This window comes from Protopterus annectens, chromosome 11.part0 (assembly GCF_019279795.1).
Source record: "Protopterus annectens isolate FY-2018-M chromosome 11.part0, PAN1.0, whole genome shotgun sequence".
Lineage (NCBI taxonomy): Eukaryota > Metazoa > Chordata > Ceratodontiformes > Protopteridae > Protopterus > Protopterus annectens.
In genome coordinates this window covers 286,123,737-286,151,358 of record NC_056745.1, presented here as the reverse complement: position 1 = coordinate 286,151,358, position 27,622 = coordinate 286,123,737, and the positions used below count along the sequence as shown (strand labels likewise).

Below are 27,622 nucleotides of genomic sequence, written 5' to 3'. Positions count from 1 at the left end.
GCAAGGTTGGAGTGAGATGTGTCAACACTTAAAATGGCAAGAGTATTTTATTATTAAAATGACAGTGACCTTGGTGCTTTTGCTATCCTGTTTCAGAATATTCAGATATTCATGTAAATTTGATACAAAGTATGTGATTATTTTTATAGGAAGGTGTCACTTGCTGTCAGCAAACTAACAGCTAAGCACTGAAGACCTCCTTGTAGTAAAAATCCATAGTGAAGAGTACAGTAAAGAAATCGCTTAATAGAATGTTATTTTCTGTGCTCTGTGTAATTAAAAAAAAAAAAAAAAAAAACAGAGCAGTTTACTAGAATACTCTCTAATTCAAACTGAAGGTCATCCATTGCATCCTCAGTGCCTTTTACCTTGGACTTTTTTTCCTTAAACTAGTTATCCTGTTTATGTAGAAATGTGTAGAAGAGTTATGTTAAAGGACACTCCTTAGTTTTAGCAAATTTGGGGTAGCCCCCCCATGATATGTCATATATGGCTATTTGCTCTCATTGTAACTCTTGCATTATATACATTGTTTTTTTTTCCTTCCTTACATGCTGATGAGGGGAGGCTAGCTGAATAAGATCTGGCAGAGTAAGCAATTATTTTTAAACATCTTTGTATATTCCTAACAATTTCAAATTTTCTAATTCTCTTATTTGTATGTTTTGTCTTCCTGATTCAAATTGTGCTTATTTTCATTGTTTTACCTTATGACCTGTGAAATGTTGGATAGTATTTCAAGTGCTATACTTCATCTTTTAGTAAGCCAAGTTCCTGGTTAGTGTTAGCTTTGTTGGTTATAAGGATTTAAAATAAAAGTGTACGTGCTGCTGGAAAATGTAAACAAGATTGTCCAAGTAAAAGTGGTATGTTTTTTACACTGCTTCTCTGGATTGTAGGTCTTGTATATAATAAAAAAGTGCACATTCATTTTATCTTTTCAGTGATTTTTTTTCTCTTTGTTTGATGTTGAAGGGGACATGCTGATGTAGTGATTTCAGAATCTTTATTGTTAAAATTTGTATATGCAAATGATTTTATCTGTGCTGTTTCTCCCCCTTATCTGACAGGAAGTTGAAACATATTTTTTTGAAGGACTGCAGAAATGGAGAGAGCTGAATCTCACTGAACATTTTGGTAAGGTTTACAGAATCATTTTACAACATTCTGTTAATCTTTGCAAGAAGTTGCTTGTTCGGGCTCATTTATAATGTTTTTTTTTGTTTGTTTTCGATAACAGAATGGTAGCAGATACACACGTATATGTGTATATATATATATATATATATATATATATATGTATGTATATATATATATATGTATTTGCAATTGTCTGTCATCTTTGTTAATCTGGATCGTAGTCACTGAGATCTTGCAAGTGATAAGAGAAAGACTAAGTGGTAAATTTTAGCTCCTTTTTTCATGTCATGTTCAGAAAGTCTCAACTTCATATCTTCTCCTTTGTTTTGTTAGGTTGGTTTTTAATTATTTAGCTTGTTTATATAGCTTGTACTTTCCATGTTCAAAACTGGATAGATAAAAGTACAGCTGTGCTATAAACACCATGTTTTTCAGCGTAAGAAGTAGCAGCATAAGTAGTGGTGCGGTAGCAAACATAACTCATGATGTTATGTGATCCTATCTCGCCTACATTCTGACTGATGGGTTCGGAGCCGATCCTCGGCTCCGACTCGGCACGCTTATGCCAAAGAGCGAAGTCTCTTATTGGCTGAGCTTACTATATCCCAGGATGCACCACTACCAGTCCCTCAGATCTCGTTTGCTGCTAACAAGCAAAGACGTGGTCTCGAGCTTGGCTGAGCTAAGTAGTGTTTTTTTTTTCACTTACTTTCCTGTCAGGGATTTCCTAAAATTCAACAAAAAGCTGTTTTAACAGCTATCTCGTGTTTTTTGTGTATGAGTGAATATTTTTTGTGGTAAAATATTTGTGTGGTGATTGTGTATTGTCTGACTAGAGGTCCCATTTGAGTTGAAGGGCCTTCCCCTGTCAGTCCGTTGTCTTCCAAGTCCCGTTTTATTTTTAGGGATTCTTGGATCCTTTTAGTCATACTTTTCTATTTGTGACAGTCCTTGATTTAAAAAGAAAAGAATTTTTCTGTGATAGTTAGTGTGATTTGTCTTTTGCTAGTTATACACTAAATTGGTTGCCATAATGTCACAGGCTCCTAGGCCTTCAGGTTTCAAGAAGTGCACTAAGTGCAGTTTCAAAATGTCGATAACAGATGACCACTCTCTCTGTGTGTACTGTTTGGGCGCCAAACATTTGCAGGAGTCCTGTAGCGTGTGTCACGCTTTTTCCTCGAGGGTCCTCCAAGAGAGGAAAAATAAACTTATTTTAAAAGGCCTTATTAAACCCTCATTTGAAGAGGCATTAGCTTCCTCTCCTTCTCCTGCTAAGAAGAAAAGGGCGTCGGCTCCGACCAGTCCGTCGGAACCGACCGCCAAAAGACATAGGCAGGCTTCTCCTTCGGCTCCACGGACTTCGGAGCCGAGGGCGGAACGGTCTGCCTCGACGCCTCCAGCCTCGACTCCTCTGGGTTCGGAGCAGACGGCTGGGGCATCGATAGGCGGGTCACCTTCATCGGCTCCACTGATCTCGGAGCCGATGAAGGTTGTTCGCTCAGACACTTCCTCCTCGGCGCCGAAGCCCTCTTCGGCACCGATGGAAATTGGTTTGGACACTCCTTCGGCGCCGATAATTATCGAGTCGATTCGGAGCCGGTCCCCTAGTCCCTTGGAGCCGTTGGAGAGGCCTACTCGGACCCGTTCGGTCTCTTCCAGGTCATCAAGGATGTCAAATTCGGACATAGACAGGGTGCTCCAAAGACTTTTCCAGTCCCCAGTCTGTTTCGGCTCCGACCCACTTGGCTTCGGAGCCGATAGCCCATTCCATTGCCATTCCTCCTCCGACCGCTTCGGCTCCGTCGGAGCAGGTGCTGACGGAGCCAGTAGAGATCCTAGGGTCGGCTCTGACCCTTACTCTAACCCCGGCCTTCGGGTCGGAGTTTAGCACACGGACTTCTTCGGCCGGGCCCGGGGGTGACGTCTCGGGACCAATGCAGTCGGTTCCAAGCCTCCCTCTCGGTGCTTCGGCTGCGGGACTTCCGTCTGCTATCATGGCTCCGGCAACTGGACCCTCCCAGGATTCTGGGGGTCCGGCCTTCAGAGCTATGAGGAGTGCCTTGGCCAAATCTTCTTTGGCCATCTCTACAGCTTTACCGGCACCTTCCCTGGGCATGGAGACTAGGTCTTTGGCAGTTCCCCTGTCTCTAGACAGCGGAGCCCCGGGGCCTGAGGTTACCCCCACTGGGGGTTCCCCTCCTCCTGAGGGTCTTTCGGAGTTGTCTTCGGAGGAGCCCCCAAGGAAGAGATCGTGCAAGAGGAAGCACGTAGACTCCCCCAATGAGTCTCTTACATCGGACACTGATCTTGATGATGCGGAGGGATCCCCAAAGTCGTCCTCGGATGATGTCTCATTTGCAGACATTCTAGAGATCCTCAAGCAACGAGGCGGCTGGAATTCCAAACCCCCCTCCGCTGATGAGTCGGTGTTCCTCAAGGCCTTCGGGGCTAAGCCCTCCGCCTCTTGGGTGTCTCCGCCCTTCGACGAGCTCCTAGATTTGGTTTGTCGGAGGGCGTGGGAACATCCAGATACTGTGGAACCAGTGCCTTCTCGCCCTAACAAATTTTTGTCTGCCCCACCCGAGAAGGAGTTCTTAAAGGCGTGGCTGTAGATGCCATGGTGGTGGCATCTGCTACCCAGCAGGACGTGGCAGAGGCTTCAACGTCTGTCCATCCTCCTAATAAGGAGTCTAGGAGCATGGACCGGTACGGGAAGCGCACCCTGAGTTCAGCGGCCTTTACTCTGAGGTCCCTGAATTATTTGGCACATTTCACCAGACTACAGAGGGATCTGATCAAGGAGCTCTCAGACTCCCTCTCAGGTAACCTACCTGAGCAGCTAGCCCAGTCGGTTAGCTCTCAGTTGGCTACCCTTAACTCGATTTCTAACTCGTCCATGCGGCTCATTTCATATGCGGTCGAAGGGGCGGGCAGAGCGGCAGGCACAGGCGTGGCTCTACGAAGACAAGCCTGGCTCCGTTTGTGTCATTTCGGAGGCCTTCAAGTCTTCCTTTGCCGACGCTCCCTTTGATGGGTCCTCTTTGTTTGGACCCAAGGTAAAAGACACTCTTACCCGCTGTGAGCAGGAGGGAAAGACTTTATCTGCCGTAGGAGCACGATTTTCCACTCCCTTTCGGCCTTATCCCAAGGCTAAAAGAGGAGGGAAGATGTGGTTCCGCAAATCACAGAAATTCTTTCCTCAACAGCAGGAAGATTCCCCTTCCAGAGGCAGAGGAGGGGGAAATTTTTCTGGGAGACGCCGTCCCAGAGGCGGCAGAGGCCCCCGCAATCGCGAGTCCTTTCGTGGCTCTTCAGCCTCCCACACTCCATGAGGGATTGCCCGGCTGTGCTGCTCCGGAGCCAGTCGGGTGCCGTTTTGCCAAGCACCTAAAAGCCTGGGAGTCTATTACTCAGGACAGATGGGTGCTTCGGATTATTGCCGGAGGTTACAACATTCCCTTCACACGCCCACCCCCTCCGTCCAAAAAAATCCCGGACCCACCACCCAGTCAAAGGGAAATTGCAGCCGTAGAAGCTTCAAAGCTGCTAGAAAAAGGAGTCATCCAACCGGTCCCCACAGACCAAATCGGATCCGGAAATTACTCAAGGTTCTTTTTAGTGCCAAAAAAGACAGGGGACCTGAGACCCATTTTGGATCTCAGCAAACTAAACCAGTCCGTCATGAAGTCCAAATTCCGAATGGTCACTTTACAATCCATTCTCCCATTGCTGGAGAAAGATGTTTGGATGTGCTCCATAGATCTCAAGGACGCCTATTATCACATACCGATACATCAGGCGTCCAGGAGGTATCTGCGCTTCAGCCTGGGAGACAGTCATTTCCATTTTTGTGCACTGCCCTTTGGTCTCACCACAGCCCCCAGGGTGTTCACCAAGTGTTTGGCAGTAGTGACTGCTCACCTGAGGAGTCTCGGATTCCAAGTGTTTCCCTATCTGGACGACTGGCTCCTGACTGCCACCACCAGGCATCTACTACTAGAGAACCTACAAGCCACCATCTCCCTGGGTGCTTCCCTGGGAATTACATTCAACTGGTCAAAGTCTGTCTTGCTGCCTTCTCAGCGCATAAGATTCATAGGAGCAGAGATAGACTCAAAATTAATGCGAATCTTCCTTCCTACTGAAAGGATACAAACATTACAAGATCAAGTCCGAGCCCTGCTTCTAAGATCCAAAGCCCCAGCCAGGATGGTCCTGCAACTTTTAGGTTCAATGTCTGCCACGGTTCTCCTAGTTCCTCTGGCAAGATTGCACATGAGGATTCTCCAGTGGCTATTATCGACACAATGGTCCTTTCAGGATCTCCCCCTCAATCATCACATACTGATAACAGAAACGTGCAAACGGGACCTCCGCTGATGGCTTCTGCCATCCAATCTGAATCAGGGAAGACCCTTTGTTATACCCCCTCCGGTGGCCACCTTGACAACGGATGCCTCCCAGACGGGGTGGGGGGGCATTGTCTGGGCAGGTCAGTTCAGGGTTCTTGGCTTCCAAACGAAACATTTCTCCATATCAATGTGTTGGAAATGAGGGCTGTACTTCTGTCCCTACAAGCCCTCCACAACTTTCTCCCTCAAGGCATTATCGCCATCCACACAGACAACATGTCGGTGGTCTGGTATCTAAACAAACAAGGAGGGACCAGATCTTACCCCCTTTGCAGAGAGGCCATGAGGGTGTGGGAATGGGCAGTGGCTACCAAGCGCTTCCTGGTAGCGACCCACATTCCAGGCAAATCCAATGTATTAGCAGACAGACTGAGCAGGACTATTCTTTCTCCTCACGAGTGGTCTCTGAACGAAACAGTAGCAGCTCAGATTTTCAAAAGGTGGGGGATTCCGTGCTGCGACCTGTTTGCAACACCACGAAACACGAAGTGCAAAAGGTTCTTTTCCTTGACCCCGCGTCAAGGGGAGACAGCTACGGATGCTCTAGTCCAACCTTGGCCAACAGGACTGCTTTATGCTTTCCTCCGATTCCACTCCTCCCCAAAGTCATCCAGAAAGCTTCCCAATTGGGGTCCACAATGATTCTAATTGCTCCGTACTGGCCTCGTCAAGTATGGTTCCCTTACCTACAGAAATATACCCTGGACGGTCCTTGGTTCTTGGATCTAATTCCGGACCTTCTGGTTCATCAGTCGGGACAACAGCACCAGTCCCTTCACACTTTGAAATTAACAGCTTGGCTCCTCCACTTCCGACTATAGTCAGAAATCACACCCTGGACCCGGAAGTTATTCACATTTTATCTTCATCCCACAAACCCACCACTAAGAAATTGTATCACAGTAAGTGGAAGAGGTTTGCTATCTGGGCTCAACTCAGAGGCTTAGACCCTATTACTGCCCCGATACCAGAGGTCTTGAAATTTTTAACATCCTTGTTTAATCAAGGATCTTCAGTCTCTACTATTAAAGTCCAACTAGCAGCTATCTCCAAATTTCACGATTCCATAGACCCACCTTTGATGAGCAGCAGATTATGTAAAACTTTCATGAAAGGTGCTGTGCTTTTAAGACCCCAGTTTCTCATCCTGCCTCCGTGGGATCTTGATTTGGTACTTCGTGCCTTAACATCTTCCCCCTTTGAACCGGCTGCTACATGTGAGTTGAAATATCTGTCTTGGAAAACTGCCTTCTTAATTGCAATTACCTCTGCAAGAAGAGTTTCAGAACTTCAAGCCCTATCTATCAAACCACCGTACTTGATTTTTCACAAGGATAGAGTATCACTTAGGCCTAATCCATCTTTTGTTCCAAAAGTTTGTTCTAATCTCTGTCTCCAACAGTCTCTAGAGCTACCAGTTTTCTTTCCAAAATTTTCAAACAAAGCGGAATACACCTTGCATACATTGGATGTTCACAGGCAATTGCGCTTCTATCTAGATAGGACTCAACAAATTCGAAAAACAGATCAATTGTTTGTGTCCTTTTCAGATAATAAACTGGGTAAAACCATCACTAAAGCTACTATTGCCAAATGGATCAGAGATTGCATAACTCAGGCTTATTCCTCTTCAAATAAACAACTTAAAACATCTGTCAAAGCTCACTCTACTAGAGCTATGGCTACCTCTATTGCATTCCATTCCAGGCTCGCTATTTCTGAGATTTGTGCTGCGGCTACTTGGTCCAACCCGCACACTTTCATTTCCCACTATAAATTGGATGTGGCATCTAAAGGGCGAGCATCATTTGGTTCCACGGTACTCAGGAGTGTTTTCCAGTGAGCCACCTAGGATTTAGGTGCTAGGGACGCTGTCCCATCAGTCAGAATGTAGGCGAGATAGGATCACATAACATCTTTTAGTTATGTACTCACCATAACTTCAGATGTTTGGGATCCATCTCGCCTACATTCCTAGTAACCACCCTCCTTCCCCCTGCCTTGGAGATCAGAAGAGATTGAACGGTTTGAGTTCTACTGTTTTTATCTTGTATCATCTGTCAATGTTATATAAGCAGTGCATGCGTGTGTGCATGTATGCGGACAAACTAGATCTGGGGGACTGGTAGTGGTGCATCCTGAGATATAGTAAGCTCAGCCAATAAGAGACTTCGCTCTTTGGCATAAGCGTGCCGAGTCGGAGCCGAGGATCGGCTCCGAACCCATCAGTCAGAATGTAGGCGAGATGGATCCCAAACATCTGAAGTTATGGTGAGTACATAACTAAAATTTTTTTGCCTACAAAGTTGGCTTTGTGACAAAGCATTGAGAGGCCATGTGAGTCAGAAACCTTGAGTTAAGAGAGTAATTTATATCTCTGCTTCAGGCACTTTGTGTATATGTGGTAGAAAATAGCTCAGCTATGTAACAGTTGAAAAAAAAATTGTTTTTGAATTTGTATTCAATCTATTGAGAACCTAAAAGCTAGGTGTTGGGTAGATTAACAGGTCTGAAACTAAACAATTCAGTCAGAAGTCTGGATGCTCCCACCCCTGTCAGTAGCGTTTTATTTTGTTTATTATATATATTAATCCTTTTTTTTTTTTTTTTTTTTTTTAATAGGCAGACTTGTACTTTGCCTTATCATAAAAGGTAGCTTTTTCATTATGACTTAGGCTAAGAAACAATCACAATATTGTTATTATTTTATTATTGTTGTTGCTGACATTGATTCTTCAGCATATAATTCTTTTGTATGATAAAATGTTGGAAGTTAAGAACTAATACTTGGGTTAAAAAGTAGACTAGGCATAGGTCTGAATGCAAAGCCTATCTCCTGCAAAAGTCAGCAGGATAAAACAAAGATAGGCTGTTCATCCTAAAACTAAACAACTAAAATGGGCAAACGGGGACCAACCAACATAACTTGCAACACATTTTACTAAAAATTTAAAAAGATTTAGAGCTTTCGTCCTGAACTTAGCAAGGCTTCATCAGAGTAAAAACCACCATAGCTCCACCCAGTCAATGAACTTCCAAAAATGAGGATGTTATAAGCAATATAACACACAATTTAAAATAACTTGACATTAAAAATGTTTGTGCATAAATAAAACATGTGAAAGAAACCTTCATAAAACAAAGTGAAATTCACTTTAACTTGGCTGACCAGCAAAATGTTTTTACATTATTATTAAAGCATAGTATATGTACAAAATATTAGGCCTACTCCTCAATACACTAATGACATGGAATCAATAATTGCTACGTGAATTTGTTATGATCAAGAAGAGTATCAAAGTCATCCATTAAATCTAAAACCACCACCCTATGAATTATTAAAAAGTAAACATTTTAAAATTTGGACATCCACTACTATGCTTAAAAAGGGCGTTTGTAGACTTATTTTTTCTGAATATCATAATTATGCTCCCTTATTTTTTCTCTCAGTTTTCTGTTTGTCTTCCCCCTGCCATAAAATGCATTACAAGAGCTTCAACTGGCAAGATAAAGCCATATGGGTGGTTGTATTTTTACACCTCCATGGGTGGGGAATAGTTCTATAAAAAACATCTACCTCTGTATAGAGGGTCCCTCAAGAAGTTGTTATATGGGTGTTACACCAAGTATTTATAGACAGGATACATTTTCTAATTTGTACCTTCATTTTAGTCATCGCCCATTTCAGCAATGAAGGGCAATTGTTAAAGGTCAAATGGTTAGATTATCAAGGCTGATATCTGATGTGTTTGACAACGAGATTCACCATTTAATTTGGTTTCTCATAGAAAGAGAGTATCCTATTTAACTTTTAAGGAATGTTAAGGTGAAGGTTGTGGACCTTTGTAATGACTGGTTTGCACCTGTTTTAAAGATTAAATTGAATACTGAACAGAACTTGGGTGGGAATGTTATTGAAATAAGAAATGATAGACATTTTGATATGACCACCCTGGTGTTTACAGTTCCATAGAGCAAGGATGTATTTAGATAAATTAAAACCCTACTAGAGACTGATGCACAAAACTCAAATATCTGTTAATAGTAACATAAAATGTTTTACATTATTATTCAGCCAAGTATAAGTGAATTTCACTTTGTTTTATGAAGGTTTCGTTCACACATTTTATTTATTCACTTATACATTCTTAACATCATTAAGTTATTTTAAATAACGTGTTGCACTCATGACATGCTAATTTTTGGAATTTCATTGGTTGGTTGTAATTAGTCCTAGTCAGACTTTCCCAGTCAACAAATGTTAACTAAATGCGAGTGGAGCTATGGTGATTTTTACTCTGAAGTTTTGCTAAGTTCAGGATGAAAGCGCCAAGTCTTTTTAATGTTTCAGTAAAATGTGTGGCGAGTTATGTTGGTTGGTCTCCTTTTGTCCATTTTAGTTGTTTAGTTTGGTGCTCGTTTTGTTTTCATCCCAAAACTATGTGATTTGTTCTCAAAATCCTATGAATCTTTCTTGTGAAGAACCACTCCTTGAAGCTTTCAGTCTGGATTAATTGTTTAGCTAAATAAGAAACAGTACATTATGTTCCAGGTGTGGTTTCCTCTGTGCTACTTCATAGGACTTTTATTCCTGTGTTAGAAATGTTAAATCAGAGTTAAAATGACCATCCACTTTATTTCCATTGTTTCAGTTGTATTAGGTGATCTTAATCTTTTTGAGTAAAGAGAAGGATTATCAGTTTTTCCAAACTGTGTTTCAAAACTTTCTACCAGAGTGGCAAGGAAACCCTACAGACTGGTTTTATCTCATTTTGTAACATTTTGGTCATTCTTGCAGTCAGCCTAAGAATTAGTGTTATATTTAGCCAGTAAAGGGACAACGCTAATGCCTGTGATACGCAATTAGTCCGCAAACTGTATTAATTTATGTGTAACTTTTTTGTCTTCTGTTGGTCACATTGATGCTGAATTTATTATATGAAGTTTAACACTATGAATTATTAAGCAATAACCCACAACTGGGTTTGGTTATAGCAGGATTTACCCACGGTTGGCATGATTTGATCACAAGGCCAAAGCCCTAGTGATTAAGCAAAGCCAATCATGGGTAAATCCTGATATACCCACACCAAGGAGTGGGTTATTGCTATTATATGGTGGTCGTAGGTTTTTGGCTCAAGGAGTGGTTCATTGGATGTTATTAGTGGTTGTTGCCACTCTTTTACACACCTTTTTGGTTTACTATTATACAGTGACATTATTTAAGAAAGAAATTGCCTACCTTTCTTAAATGCTTTTGTATAACTACTCTATAGTGTTCCTTCACCTTCTTCCTTGTTTACTGATCTACTGAACATGCATATAATATGGCCTTGCGTTCCCATGCTTCTACAGTAAATAAATGTAGTGCAAGGAGGAGCAAGAGAGAAAAGAAAATGACCGCTGCTGTTTTTTCCCTGAAAAGATTTCATATGGTACAGAACAGAAGTAGAAGGAAAAATCAGGTACATTTCTGTTTCTTTATTTTTAAGTGTGTACCTGATTTTTCCTCTATACTGTTCTGTCCCTCAGCATATTGCAACAGAAAGTCTGCTCAATGGTACTTCAGCAGCCAGACTTTATTCTATTGGTATATACTCGATTTACAATGGGTATACTGATTGGGCTGTCCAGTTAGCATGCTTGTTCTGTATTACAAATAAGCCATCACTGTATAATAGATTTTGTGCAATGCATTTATGGGTGTAAAATGTTGCGTCTTTCGGCTTTTAGGGGTCACCACAGCGGAACTCCGGTCTGCTAATGATTGGCAGTAGATTTTTACATGCTGGCCCTAACGCACAACCTTCAATGAAGGAACACCCATTCACGCATGTCGCCACACAGAAGACGCTCTAACTGAGAATCGAACGGGCAACGTCTAACTGTGAGGCGACAGAATGTCTTAACCATTGGCAGATGAACAAGTTGCAGTGCCATCTTTCTTCTGTTGCTTCATATATATTTAACACCCCAGATTAAGCTTGCTTTGAGCTCTTTCTAAGGAAAAAATACTAGTAGAATTGTGCAAGTTAAGGAGCAAATAGCATTGCAAATAAAATGTATTCATTATAACGCTTCATATTGAATCAGTGTTGACTTCTAGGTTTACTTACTATTATAAATTAGGAAAAAATTGTTTTCATTGAGGCATTAAACAGTATTTCAAGGAGAATTAAAACTTAATAAAAAAATGATCTTTGTAAATCATTTGGACTAGTAAGATTGGCATAGTTTGACTCGAGTCAAAACTTCTAAAATTAAAACGATAGAAATGTAATATGAGAAGATTTCCTGAACTTGATTTAAGTTGATAAATAACTCTAGTATTAATCAGACTTAGTGTCTCTGGATTTAGTAATAATAATTACAGTAAAGTATAATAAGGACTTAGCACACTTCATGGCCAGGAAGCTTTGTCTCTGGAAACCTGTTCAAGCTGCAAACACAGGAGTAGGAAAGTAAGAACACAGGACAGAGTCAGAGTAGGTGAGAGGAGGGTGAAGTCAGAGCAGGAGCAGGTCAGTTAATTAAAATTTAAATTTGTTATAGTATCATGTGATAGTGTGGTGGATCAGTGTAGCAGTATATCCATTGCCCCTGCTACAAGTCCTGCACAGCTAATTAATGGCACAACTTAGACCGAATGTTAGTTGATTGACGAACTCATGACATAGTTGTAAAAAGCCTTATAGCCGAATGTTCGTTATTTACTAGGCTCAGCTCAGCATTCTTGACCTTTTTGCTGACTTTCTTGTATTTGAACAAATAATAAATAGAATTGAATTTCTTCCAAGAGAACTGCTTTTTTCTCTCTGTTTGTTATACTGGCACCTAACCAGTTTATTCATTTTTAAAACATTAGGTCGTGATTCTGTTAAAGGGGTATAGATGTTGATTTTTTTTCTCCAGATGCATATATAGTTTAAAAAAATCAGCAAATGAAAATGCATATTTTTGCTTGACAGTAATGTCTTATTGAGTTTCCTCCCACATCCCAAAGACATGCTGTAGGTGGATTTGACACTCTACGTTGGCCCTAGGTGTGAGTGTGTGCCTTCTGTGGAAGGTTGGGCGCCGGGCTGGCAACTCTACACTGTAAAACTCCACTGCCAATCATGAGCGGACAGGTGATCCGCTGTGGCAACCCCTAACCGGGAAAAGCCGAAAGAAGAAGTAATGTCTCATTGAATTTCCTTTAATTTCCCCTGAAAATAATAAACCTAGTAATGTTGTTTAGTATATCAGGGTTTATTATAGGTGCATAGGTTCATAGGATGATACTAGGCTATGGGTATAAGCCTAGCCAAGAATTTTGCCCACCTTCCCTCAAAGTCAGCACCTGTTTCCCCTGTCCAGCAGAAACACAGGTAGGATCCCAGGGATATATTTTCTGTTTCCCATCAAGTCATCCAGGCTCACAAGAAACTGCCTTGTGTTCTTTCTTCAGTGCTGATTATGCTACATCTGTATTTTATTCATTGCAAACTCTGCTGGTCAAATTAAGTTTAAAACATTTTTATTGTCTTGCAGGTTCCCTTATAGAGTGAAACAAATTCTGAATGTTTAGAGTCCAAGAATACCTTGTTACAGGAATCATCAGGAATAGTATTTCCTTCATTTAACATTTGGTAGTTAAAAAGAAATTCATTTGCTAACCAGGTAAACCCATTAGGTACACACACTTCTTCTGGGAACATCCTGAGCACTCTGTGGTTAAATGACTAGCTTATATTCGCACACTAAACATTAGAAGAATGAGGGTATCAAATCTTATGTCTACAGGGTGACGCTCATTTGAAATTCTTTACTAAGTGTTGGTGGCCTGTAAAATCCAAGGAATAGTATATTTGTTACTTAGTAAAATGCTGACTTTCTGGATTTTGGCCTTCCTGCAAGTAGAGTACCTATATTTTTATTAAAATTGGAACTTCACTTCGCATCCCAGAATTTTTCATATTCAGTAAGAGGTAAGCCATCATACAGTTGGCATATTAGACAATATCAAACTGGTCTTTTAGAAACTGCATATTTTTCTTTTAAGACAGAACCTTCTATGCAGTTTACATTTTCCCTAGTCATTGTGCAAACATTTATGAGCACAATCTTAACTACAAAAGGAACATTTTCCTGAAGGCTTTATGTTAGGTCCTTAAGGTTGCGGCGTCTTGTAGAAATGTTTGAAGAAGAAGAAGATACTGTTTGAAGTGTTTGTAATAGTATTACTTGTACTACTAACAACTAGACAACTGTACCTGAAGGGCAAAGACCATTTTTAAAAGCATCTGTTTTGGTACCTGTTTCTCTGTTAGGCACCACATAATTAACCAGTTAATAGGACAAATTATCCTGGTACTCTGAGCCATACCTGGAAGTGTCAGAATTTAACTAATCATTATTTTAAGGTTGTAGTCAGATATAGTGTTGAGTATACATGCAATAATTAATTTACACACAAATGATTAATATAAGCGTGTAGCATCAAAAGTTGAACATTTCTTAAGTGTTAATTATAGCTTTGTTTTTTCTTGTGAGATTATGAGATTATGGTTTTTGGACCAGGTTGAAACAGAGGCATGTTTATTGTAAACATGAGAGGCACACAGTAAGCCTTTTCATCACTAACTCTTAGTCATAGTTGCTTTGTTGGCATTTAGAAAAGAGTTGGGGAAAGTCTCATCTTTTCTCCCTATTTGTAACAAGCAACTGTAAATAACTTAAAATAGGTAATCTAATACTGCTTTGAGGATTACATTTTCAGTGTTTTAAGATTTTGAATGCTTTGCCCTGTATACAAGACTTGAAAGCAGGAAATTGGACTGCCAACAAATAAACTGCCAAAGGCAGACACTCCATACACAGATGTGAAACCTTTGGGGAATATAGCTAAAGCAGCATTTACCAGGTACAGCTCTAACAGAGAGTTGACCTATTTTAGATCTATCCTGGGCTGTACTTTACATCAACAGGTAAAGCCAAAAAGAAAAAAAAAAAGAAAAAAAAAAAATTCACATCCTCTTTTTCACAGTAACAATAAGAGGAAAGTGCCCCCCCCCCCCCCCCCCCCAGAAATGCTTTGCAGTTCTCCATTACTTTTTACATACTACCTCAACAGTAGTAGTGTGTTGGGGAAAAAGTGCTAGTGAATGTCTCGTCTAGCTGTGATCTCACAGAGCCAAGCAGTGTTAAAACATTTCAGGATCTTCCACTTCAAGGAGTCTGCCTCAGGCGCCATGTTCACTTGGGATCTGCTGTTGAATAGATGTTGGTAGCCTGTGTATGTATAGATGTGAAAAAATGGAGAATTTTGATTTTTGTTGAAACGTTACTGATTTGGGTGTAAACTTACTGTTTTATGGTGTGTATTACTGAACAGGTGTTCATATTTCAACTGTCTGCACGCATGTGATATCTTTGGAGCTGGAGGGTCTGCACCACCCACTGAGGCAGAATAGAACATACAACAGCAGGATCTAACTAGAAACACTGGCTTGATGATCTTTAAAGGAAGGGCTGTATCCTAGGAAGACTGAGATGATTGCCTGTCCAGTTTAACAGGAGTTAGGACTGTTGGTAGTTAACCATTTGTTCATTTTTTTTTTGCATGACACGACTGAATAGTGACAGGAAGATTCATATGGGGAAAGACAAATTTTGTTAGCTGAAGCCCAGATGGATCTATACAAACATGTATAATTGATACTGACTGAAGTTTGTAGTTTTGTTTACTTAATTGTCCCTGTAAATAAAGTGCAGTGAACTAGTGAGATGGTTAATAATGAAGTTGTAGTAATGGAGTATGATCTTGCCATGATTAAATTAACCAAAAGTACAGTACTGGTGGATGGGAAAAAGTTAAGAAACTTGTGTGTACAGTTATAAAAGTTGCACAAAAGATCGGTGGAAGTGGTGTGGCTTCATTGAGATAAGAAAGACTACCCTGTGATACATGTAGAAATTCAGACACAACTGGATAATGTATGGCATCTTGTGTTTTAGTTCCTAATAAAACACACAGTTTTGTAATAGGTGAAATATTTCCCCCAGCTGAAAGCACTCTGGAAATTGTAATGGGGATCACAATTAAATGTTCAGTGTTGTGAATGTTTCCCTGGTAAAAATGGGGAGGTGAGGTCCGCGGGTCCGCAGTAGACTTGCATTCCAGAAAGTACTCCTAATTTTAAAGAGGAAGGGCAACAGCAGCACACAGTTATTAAAATACTCAAGAGTGGGAGAGGGCAGCAACAACCTGGCACTGTTAAAATTGCAGACTTTAAAAGAATAAACTCCTAATAAAAAAAAAAATAAAAAAAAGTGGATGGCAGTAGCCTGAGGTACCAGCACCACTGTGAATGCACAGTTTAGAATATACTCTTTACTACGAGTGAGGGAGGGAATACAGGAGCAGCCTGACACACTATGCCCCCCTGCACCCCCCCGTGGGGGGCTCCACCCCCCACACCCCCATAACTTTAATATACCAACTCCGAGATCCCACTACAGTGCAGGAATGGAAATATTTCCATTCTGCACTATGGAGACTTACTGTTTCCCCATTATCGGTATATCGTGTGTCGGGCTTTTGGTGTTGGTGATGTGGGTATCGGTGTTGTGAGCTGTCGCTCTTCTGTAGGGGATCCAAATATAGATATAGGTATATACACACAAAAAAAAAAAAAAAAAAAAAAAAATATATATATATATATATATATATACGTTGATATAGATATATAGATAGATAGATACACACACACACACACATATATATATATATATATATATATATATATATATATATATATATGTATATATATATATATATATATAGATACACACACACACACACACACACACACATATATATATATATATATATATATATGTATATATATATATATATATATATATATATATATACACACACACATAGATATATATATATATATAATGTACACACACATGCACATCCTTATACATTTATATCATAATCTGGCTTTGGCTGGAAGGCAGAGAAGAAACTGTCTCTTACCAGAAAGAAACATTTGTTTACTTGGAGAAATATGTCAGTATGTAGACTGAAAGAAGGTAATCCATAGTGCATGGTTGGAAACCTTATCAAAAGGTTTCAGCCATTATAGTAATGGAATATGCCTTGTGGAGATGGAAAGGGAAACGAGAGAGAGAGAGAGAGAGAGACTCACTGAAAGAAGAAGAAAGGAAACCTGATCAGAGCCCTAGGGTTTTCTTTGTAAGATTAAGCAAGAAGGCATCAGTAGTTAACTTTCACTTCAGTAGCTTCTGCAACTTCTGAGCTGATGTCGTTGCCTTCATTTGCTCTTCAAACTGTGGGTCTCGGATCCAAGCATTGGATCTGACTTGGCTGCATACCAAAGCTCCAGACTCTGACATCTGAGCTCCTCCCCTATCCATAATGCTTCTCTCCTCTAAGTCCCTTAGATCTTATTTGCCGTGCTTCGCTTAGCATTGGGTATCTTGTCTTCTGAGCTACTCTGAGGTTTTTCCTGTGACTTTAGTGAACGTTTTTTGTTATCTTTATATATTCTTCCTTAGTAGTATTTGTTAATAGTAATCCTCATCTGGTAATCTCTTTGTCTTTTCCTAAAACCTGTACATTTTTTGTATAGTCCTACTCGTGACTTTCCCTTCCCTTTCCTGACCTTTTTCTATCAGTAGTATTTTAAAAAAAAAAACTTCCTTTAGATTCTATACTTTCAGTTTAGTAGCGTTAATATTTTTTGACGATTGTTGTGTGTGCATGCTGTGGGATGCTTTGTTTTCCATAATTGTTGGATCCCAAACCCTCGAGCTTCAATAAATGTGTCATTTGTGGGCATAAAATCCCACTATATGATGCTCAGTGTGTGTGTGTGTTTGTGTGTGGTGTGCCTCTGTGTGGTCCACTTGGAACTCTGCTTGCTCCATTTGTGCAGAGTTCAACCAATGTGCCCTTATTTACAGATGTAATAAGTTGATTTTTAAAAGACCTTCTGTCCAGCTCTTCATTTGCCACACCATCCACTTCAGGGGCTCAAACCCCCACTAAAAAACATAAGGAATGCAAAAGATCCCCAGTAGGCCTTGTGACTTGGGGGAACCTACTGCCAAGACACCTACACCTTTGGAGCCGTCCACTTTGGCTCCTGTAGTCATCCACCTCCTCTCAACATTGGAGCTGAAGCTTCTCCCTGGAGCCGGTGACATCCAGACCCAAGTCCCCTCTCCTGCAACAGCCCAGTCCCAGTTCCAGGCCTGCTTCTGTTGCCTGTTGCATTAGGTTTTCTCGCAGTCTTTCCAAAGCCGAGGTTGATAGCATGATGGTTAAGTTTCTCAAGGCACAAATCCACCTGGGGATTTTGCCTACTCCATCCCCACCTGGATCCATGAGCAATATTCTGACTTTTATACCTGTTTCTCCTCTGATCTGACCCCCTGTTTCGAAATTATCAGACCCGAGCCTTCCTGAGTTGAGACGTACGGTTACCTCAACTCCAATCTTCCTAACTTGCCTGGCTTCGACAGTTTCTGAGCAGAGCAGTTCTCAGGCCCATAGCTTTGGCATCTATTCCAAGGGGTTGACATCAGCTATGAAGTTTTCGGAGCTGTCTCTTCCTCCTTGGAGCCTCTGTGCTTGATAGCTCAGCCCTGACTCCTCACTCAGATCCAGGGTAGTTGGAATTCCTGGAGATTCCCAGTCGGCAGTTTCAGCTCAGGCCAGGGTGCCCTCGATGTCTCTATCTCCCTCGTCATTTGAGGTGGTGGAGAGGGTTCTCACTGTACCCAGAAGAGCTTCAACTCTACCTACTTTGGAGCCTGGCCCCCTTCTAGCAGCTTTTGTGCCTGAGACATCTACTCCTGTCTCCTGTGGGGCAACCTGCCCAGAAAGACTTCCAGACTACTTCCTTCTTGGAACACCCAGAGTCTTCCAATACCTCCCCGGATTACCCCACGGAGGAGGTTCCTTGGAAGCATCAGTGCAAAAGGAGGCACTTGGATTCCTCTTTGAAATCCCTCACAGAGAACACTGATCTCGATGAGGGGAAAGGGTCTACCAGATCCCCACCTGAGGATGTCTCATTTGGAGACATCATGGAAATCCAACCCCAAAAGGGTGGTTGGTCTTCCAAAAACCCTAACCCAAAGGAGTCTGTGTTTCTGGAAGCTTTTGGGTCAGGCCCATCTACTTCTTGGGTATCCCCCTGTGGGCCCCCTTATTAACCTTGTGTCTCGCAGGGTGTAGAAGGAGCCGGATGCAGTGGAACCAACCCCCAAGTGGCCCAGTAAGATTCTTAGTGCCCCTTCTGACCTCCCCCTTGGACTAAAGGTGTTCCCATTGATGCCATGGTGGTTGCAGCTACCACCAAAAAAGGAGCTGGCCCAGCAGAGCTCCATTGTCTATCCCTCCTAACAGTGAATATAGGGCTTTGGACAGGTTTGGGAAGTGGGTTTACTCTTCAGTGACCTTCGCATTGTGAGCACTGAACTATTTGGTGCAGTAATCAGACTACAGAGGAACTTCATTAAGGAACTCTCTAGTTTTGTCCCAGGGTCTATATCTGCCAAGGAACAGAAGACCTTTTCCTCCAGAATGGCCCCCCCTTCAGTCCATTTCTAACACGTCCATTAGGTTAATTTCTCATGCTGCAGAAAGTGCCTCATGGGCGGCCAGGTCAGGCATTGCTACCAGACACCATGCCTGGATGCAGCTGTATGATTTCTCAAAACCTTACAAGGCATCCTTCACCAATGGCTTTTTCGATAAATCAACTGTGTTCAGTCCAACAATTACAGAGACTCTCTCCCAAAGTGAAAAGGATGGAAAGACCTTGTTTGCCATCGAGATCCGCTTCTCTACCCCAAAACAGATCTTTTCCAGGAACCAGCATGGAGGTAAGAAGTTGTGGTTCTGAAAATCTCAAGGTCCTTTTCAGGATTCACAAGGAGACCTTCCTTCCCAAGGCAGAGGGGGAAATGGTTATAGTGGCAGAGGGGGTCCGATGAATCAAGGGTCTCAAGATTCTTTCTCAGACAGACCCAATCAGCGATCCTGAGGGTTTTGCCCAACTGCTCATCTCTGGAGGCAGTCGAGAGGGGTGTTTGTCTTTACAACCAACAGCCTGGGAAGCTATCACAAAAGATCATTGGGTGTTGAAACATTATATCCATAGGCAATTAAGTACCCAGTTTCCAGAAACCCTCTCCAAACAAAACCCTCCCCAATGTCCCAGCCACTCAAAGGGAGTCTGCAGCGTTAGAGATTTCAAAGCTGCTCTCAAAAAGAGTCATTCAAAGTGTTCCCCTAGACCAGCTCGGATCACGCATCTACTCCAGATTCTTTTTAGTGCCTAAAAAGATGGAGGACCTCAGGCCCATTCTGGACCTTACCACTCTAAAGAAATCGGTTGCCAGTTCAAAGTTAATAATGGTCACAATACAGTCCATTCTGCCTTTTCTGCAGGAGGACAACTGAATGTGCTCTACAGATCTTCAGGATGCATGCTATCACATCAGGATGAACAGGTGCACCAGAAGGTTCCTCCGCTTCGGGCTAGGAGCCAACCATTATCAGTGCAGAGTGCTGCCCTTTGGTCTCACCACAGCCCCAGGGTGTTAACCAAATGCATGACAATTATGACAGCTCACCTGAGACTTGAAGGATTCCAGGTGTTTCCATACCCAGATGATTGACTTCTAACTGCTCCCACCAGGCATCGCCTTCTAGAAGCCAGAGAATTCCTATTCCACCTAGCCTCGACCGTGGGCATCTCTGTCAACCTGAAAAAGTCTCAGCTTCAATCGGTCCAAGTCATAGACTTCATCAAAGCCTGTCTAGACACAATTTTTTTCTAGCCCTTCTTCCTCCAGTCTGAATTTCCACCTTGAGGGATGATGTCATATAGATAACGGACATTCCTTCTCTCCCGGCAAGTTTTGTCCTAAGGGCTTTGGGGGGTCCATGGCGGCCACATTCACCCTGGTACTGATAGCTTGCCTTTACATGAGAATACATCAGTGGATCTTAGCAGTGCAGTGGTCTTTCATTTTCTACCCATTAAATTACCCAATTTGGATTTCATGAGCATGCAAACATTCTCTTCTATGGTAGATCCAATCTGAGGACCTTCAGGGTAGCCCATTCATCCTACTTCGTCCCATGGGCACTGTGACCACAGATGCGTCCCAACTCGAGTGGGGGCATTATCAGGGACAAACAGTCCAAGGCACACAGCCCTCACCCTAGAGACCAACTTGCATATAAATGTCATGGAGATGAAAGCAGAACCTATTGCATTGCAATCCCTTTATTCCTCTCTTCCCACAGGAACTATTGCTATTCAGACGGATAACATGTCAATGGTCTGGTACATCAGCAAGCAAGGAGGAATCCGGTCTTGCCCTTTGTGTTGAGAGGCCATGGGCGATTTCTTCCAACTGCTTTCTCATAGCAATGCACATTGTAGGGAAGTCAAACATCCTGGCAGATAGGCTCAGCAGGACCATTCTGATGCCTCATGAGTGGTCTCTGAATCTTTAAGTGGCAAATATGACCCCCCCCCCCCCCAGAGATGGAGGCAACCTTGCTGCGTCTCCCTCCAACTCCAAGTGTAGTGAGTTTTTTGCCCTGATCCCTCCTTAGGGACAGTCACCGAGAGACGCTGTAGTCCATGCCTGGCCCCCTGGTCTACTTTATGCCTATCCTCCTCTTCTCGTCATTACCAAATTTCTGCAAAAAGCTCAGAGGTTGAAGTGCCAAATGATCCTCATTGTCCCCTTTTGTCCACAACAAGTTTGGTTCCCCTTCCTTTGGTCTCACCTAGTTTGTCCACCTTGGATTCTGGATGCCTGACCAGATCTATTGTCCCATCTCACGGGACACTCCCATCCAGATCTCCTGAACCTGAAACTAACCAATTGGTTACTCCTCTTCCAATGATGGCTAGAACTCCCGGTCTTTATTCCCCAGTTGGAAAAATTTTGATTGCAGCACACAAACCGTCCACGAGGAAGTTATACAATAGTAAGTGGAAGAGATTCTCCATTTGGGCTCATCAGAACGATCTAGTCCCTTTTACAGATCCACTTCAAGAAAGATCCGGTTCCTGGTGTGTTGGACTTTCTGGCTTGTATTTTTCATAACTGAGCTAGTTTTTCAACAGTGAAAGTGCAACTGGAGGCCATTTCCAATTTTTACATAGGGGAAAATTCCTTTTCTCTAGCATCATCCAGATTGTGCAAGGCCTTCTTAAAAGGTACCTTTCTCCTTCGTCCTCCTATTAAGGAACTTGTGGCCTCCTGAGATCTCACCTTAGTTTTACAGGCTTTAGTCTTGACCCCCCCCCCCCTTCAAGCCTCCAGCTAAGGCAGTTTTAAAGTTTCTGACCTGGAAATACATATTATTGGTGGCCATTACTTCATCCAAAAGAGTATCTGAATTACAGGCTTTGTCTTGCAAGCCTCCATATTTGATTTTTCACAACAGAGTTACTTTGCGTTCTAACCCTTCCTTTCTGCCCAAGGTTGATTCTATGGCTAACATAAACCAAGTTATCAACCTGTCTTCCCTAATTTTCAAAACACAGGAGAGTATCAACGTCATACGTTGGCTGTACATCGACAGATTTGTTTCTGTTTGGATAGAACCAAAATTCTGAGGGAAATCTGACCAGCTTTTCATTTCCTTTTCTAACTCCAAGTTGGGTAAACCAGTTTCCAAGGTTACCCTAGCTCATTGGATTACTAGTTGCTTAACCTTATTCCACAAAGGGCATCCCCTTTCCATGTCGCATTAAGGCCAATTCTGCTAGGTCTGTTTTCACTTTTACAGCCTTCTGGTCAAAACTTCTCATTGATGAAATTTGTGCAGCCGCTACTTGGTCAAACTGTCATACCTTTATATCTCATTGCAAACTAGACATTTCCAGGAACAGAACCTCCTCTGGTTCTGCTATGCTCTGGAATATCCTTCCTTGAGGGTCGCCCGAGTTTTTCTGTAGCTGGGGACTCTGTCCCACAGATTGAAGAGTAAATGAAGGCAACGACATCGGATAAAGATGTTATGTACTCACTGTAACATTCCATCTGTGTTGCCGCCTCTCATTTGCTGTTCAACTTTCTTTTCCTCCATCCTCCTGCCTGTTGAAGGACCTAACAGAATTATGTGGACAAATAATTTCTTACTGTTTGAATTCTTGAAGTATTAGATTCTGACTTGCCCTGTTGTGTTTAGGTGATTTCTGTCTACTTGTATGATTATATGATGTATCATGGTGCAGCAAACTCTGTCTGAGGGATTTGGAGGAGAGGAGCATTATGGGTGGAGTAGAAGCTCAGATGTTGGAGCCTGGAGCTTTGGTATGCAGCCGAGTTGGATCTGATGCTGTGATCTGAGACTCGCAGGTTGAAGAGCAAATGAGAGGCAACAACACAGATGGAACGTTATGGTGAGTACACAACTTCTTTTTTCTTTAAGGAGTTACCAAAACAGAGAACAGAACATAATCACATGGATGAATTGTTTGTAGATGAAGAAATGGGAGTGGAAGAAAAGCTTACACTTGGTGTTCTTAGTTGAAAAAGCTGTACCCTTCAGGTCATGGCAGTGTACTGACAAATGTGTCTTACTTTGCATATTTGCAAGTGGGCAATAAAAATTTTAAGTACAATGTGAGGATGATATATTCTACAGAGACAGAGTTGAAGAAGATATATGAGAAGGGTGCCCCCATACTTTACTTGTATTTTGAGTTTAGTAATAACTGACTTTACAGTGTGAGTATAGAGAAGAATTAGTATACCAGCTGGTAATTTGAGAACATTTTAGAGCCCTTATAATGAAACTGCCACTAGCACTTGCATATGAATGTGTTTGATTATCTGACCCTGTGGGCCATGTTAAACCTAGCTAGATTCTGAAAGGGGAGAATCAAACCTTGTACCATATGTTTAAAAATTAAACACTAACCACTGCACCATCCTCTATATTGCCCAAACTTCCCATATTCTCAGAGGGCACTAAAGGGTGAGCAGAACTAAACATACAGTTTTAGCAAGGTTATATTGGCCTGCTGTAGTGAAATGCATTTGAGATTTTTTATGTAGCATGCTCAGAATGTCAGAAAATTGCACCACTTCCTGAGGTCAGAATTCTGCTGATACCTGTGTCATTACTGAGGTCCCATTCATGTAGAAATTTATGGCTCGTATAGGATCATTGGTAAGGTTCAGTAATGGCGTACCACTACATTCTGTGACTGAATATGTGCAGAACCTTCTGAAACAGTACCACTGCAAAAAGCCAGTGCAGAGTCTGTGACAAAATAACTGGCCATATTTTTCTCCAGATTAAGGATTCTCAAAGAAATTTTCTCAGACCAAAGAACCCCATTTATATCCAGAGTAGTGCACCACTGATGTTAGTGTTTTGAAGTATAACAGTTAAGAACTCCAGTGCACCACCGTCAAACTGCCGAGATAGTGGAAAGCTTTAAGGATTTTTTTAGCACATACTAAAGTATATAGGTCATATTTAGGAGCATCTTTGATTTGCAGTTAGTTTCTTTATTCTTTGAACCCGTCAGGATAAAGTTGCAAGTGATTTTGCAATAAATAAAGCCTATAGTGTGCTATTTTACTTTTTAGTTTCTGTGTTGCTCACTTTTTCTCTGTAACCACACCCATACAATTATGTCCTTGTAAGTACTGAGCAAAGCTTTGCAAACAACTGCGGTGCTCTTTTTAGAGGAGATGCTTCTTATTTACATTGTGTTTTCACAGCTGCATTATCCTTTGTGTTAATTTTCAATGTGAAGTGTTCCATCTGCAAGAAGTAGTTGAGAATTTGCCTTTCTAGCATGAAAGAAAGAAACTACTACTTTTGCATTTAACATAGAAATACAGTAGTTTAGGTGTTCATTTAGGTAGTGAGGCATAATGGGTTCAGTCTTTTATGATGTCATGACAGTGATTCTTCAGTTCTGAGAAAAAGGTTCAGGGCTGTGCTTACTATCAAAATAAAATGAAAAACCAACACATTTTTTGCTTTAAAACTGTATAATGTTGTAATGTATATGATAGAGGTTTTACCCATCTCCAAAGATTTGTTTCTTAACACTTGATTTAGAACATGACCAATGAACTTGTTATTAGAGAGGTGCACTAGGCTTCAACAGGAGTTATACAGTCTGAGTTATTGCATGGAAAATATCCCCTAGGTATGCTGGACATAAATAAGGAGACTTGAGAAGAAGGGAGAACCTCGTTAAAAATGTAGTGGCACACTGCAAAACTTGCAAGATGGATGAAAAATGTGATAATAGTGAAGAAACATAAACAGAGTTCACAAAAAAACACAGCAGATGTAAAGCAGGATTGACAAATGTGGGGAATTTAAAACGGGTCTGTGTGTTAGTCTTACTCCTGTCTACTAATGACAAATTCTTAGCAAAACAGAAATGACCCTTTGAGGTGACAGAAAAATAGACTGAAAAGACCAGAATAAAGTGTATTGCATAACTATATTGAACCCATGGAGGGAAGCTGAAGCTTCTGTAGTTAGCCTGAGAACTGAGAAAGATAGTAATGATGTAGCACCAGAGAAGGGCTATCCATGGTGTTCAGGTAAATGAAACTTTGTCTAAGCTCCATAGGCAAGAAATGAACACACATTTACTAAGAGAGTTTTTAAAATGCTAGCTGGTACAACAAACTTAATTCAGTATCGTATCTAAACCGTTCCAAAGAGAAAATAAACTTGAAACCATAAAGGGTATTACTGTCCCAAAGAAAGGAAGCAAGATGGATACTGGGAGTTAAGAGAGAGCACCTCGCTGACCCTCCTCAGGTGCAACTTTGATGAGTGGATGGGAAACCACAAATTTATCACAGGGGTTCCACCTGTGTTCCTCACTGACAGGGACAACAGGCGCTGACTGAGGTTTCTTTTTGGGGATAAACCCTTGTCTAGGCTTGGAAAGGGGCCCCAGGGCCATTAGCCTAGTAACCTCCCATGATCCAAAAGTGAGTGAACAGTTCATTTGTGTAGGTCCTTAGGCCAGATGACACATGATTTTGTAATAACCTTCTGGAAACTTAATGAGGTGTCCAGATCAGACTTTTGTCCAATACCTTGAGGGGACAAGTACATAGTGAGGCTTGGCAAGGTTTTTGATCAACCCTATCTGTGAAAGATGGATATTTGGGAAAGGCAAATGAGCATCATTACTGATGGGATATCCCGGGTGGAATACATTATCTACAGACACAGAGAGTCCCCCTCCCCCCACTACTGCAGAGGTGTTAAAACTGTCACTGCATTGAGAGACTCTTGCAGAATCAGTTCCCCTTACACTACAAAAGAAAACCCTGAACAAAGGCCTGCAATTTAGTTACTTTTCTGGCTGTAGCTGGATAGCTTCTAAGCATAGTGTAAAACAAGGTCTGAGCCAAACATAAATGAGGATGATTAGAGACAGAAAAGAAGCAGTCCTTTTATAGAAGGTAAAGAAAATAACAGTGACTGACACAAATCCCATTATATGCCAGTGACATGGGAATTCAAAGTTACTTCCTTATGTTTGGCATGAGCCATACAAAGCATTATGGGAAAGAGAAAGGGTTGAGGGAGAACAAGATCACATCAAGCCCCATTGGTAGCCATGTTGTGGAAAATGGGCTAAAAGTGCAAATAAAGCACTTAGATGTATTTTGAGGTGTTAAAATAGGTCCAAAAACAAAGTGGAAAAAAAAAAGATTTTTTTTTTGTATATCTAGGGTGGAGTTTTCCTTTAATAATTTGCCAAGTAATAAAACAGTTTTTCATTGTATGGACTTCTTTCCACATCATGTTCCATGTATATGCTGCCTTATTTACTGTATTCTCATTTTTCTTCTGGTGCATATTAGAATGTAGGAAGTGTTTTGCTTTATTAGTGTGATAGCAGTATTAGCTATTGTTCTCTGGATATATCAGTGTCTGTAGACATGAGAACTGAGCATCTTTCCTCTGCTGAGACAGACACTATCACCAGCTTTAGTTTTGGGACTTCAGCTGTTTTTTTTATGCATTGTCATAAATGTGTGTTTTTTTTTTTTAATAATTTATTCCTTGATTGCTTAGTTTATTTTACAGTGATGGGGGGCTGGAGCCTGTCCGACATGTGTTGTATACAAGGCTGAGGAACTACACCTGAATTGAGGTGTCATCCCGTTGTGTGGCACAGACACCCCACAAAGCAAACATCATTAACATTAAATTGGAGCAATTGCAGTGTAATTATGATATGCTTTTTGGTATGTGAGAACAGCAGCTGCCCCCCCCCCCCCCAAACTCCAAACAAAAGGCAACCCAAGAATCAGAACAGAATTATGTGCTGTGAGGCAGCAATGTTTACCACTGTGGCACTGCACTGTTATTGTATTAATGTCCGATTATAACTTCTCAGGTTGATGTAGTAGTTTAACAAATATGGAAGAACCAGATATACTGCTGAAACGCCAATGACTAGTCCACAGAAAATAAGTAAAAAAGTTTTATTCAGTCCAATCTTTTGGATCAAACTTTTTACTTATTTTTTACTTATTTTCTGTGGACTAGTTATTGGCGTTTCAGCAGTATATCTGGTTCTTGGTTTTCTTACTGCTGGTGGCTTTTTTCGAGTTTAACAAATATGCTTTGTCTAATGCTTATCTGAATTTTGGAAGGCATCTTCCTACAGCTTTTACTTTTAATTCTCAAAAAAATGTCTCATTATCTATCCAGATGCATGATATTGATTGCAGTTTGCAGTAAGATGAAAAATAGATGGGCAGGGAAGGGCTGCACAAAATGCACAGCAACTGTTTTGCAGTATTTTACACTAAAAACATAACATGCAGAGAAAAGGGATCATAGTAATGTTAGATATGGGACATATAGGGTATATTCTTTGGACTTCTTTTTATCTAGAGTGGAGGAGAGATGAAATTCACAAGGCTAGGCATTTCAGAAAATACAGAAAATTTCAGTAGTGTTTGAGACTTGTATAAGACGGTGGTGTCAGAGCAGTGAATAT

At 41.4% G+C, this 27,622-nt stretch overlaps 1 protein-coding gene across 1 annotated transcript in view; it reads left to right on the top strand.

Annotated features, from left to right (window-relative positions):
* UTP20 (UTP20 small subunit processome component) overlaps positions 1 to 27,622 on the top strand; it is a gene marked incomplete in the record, with an annotated part of 2,478,305 nt that overhangs the window by 161,780 nt on the left and 2,288,903 nt on the right. Inside the window, 1 exon segment of the mRNA XM_044087776.1 lies at positions 1,071 to 1,137. Coding sequence (XP_043943711.1) covers positions 1,071 to 1,137 — 67 coding nt within the window.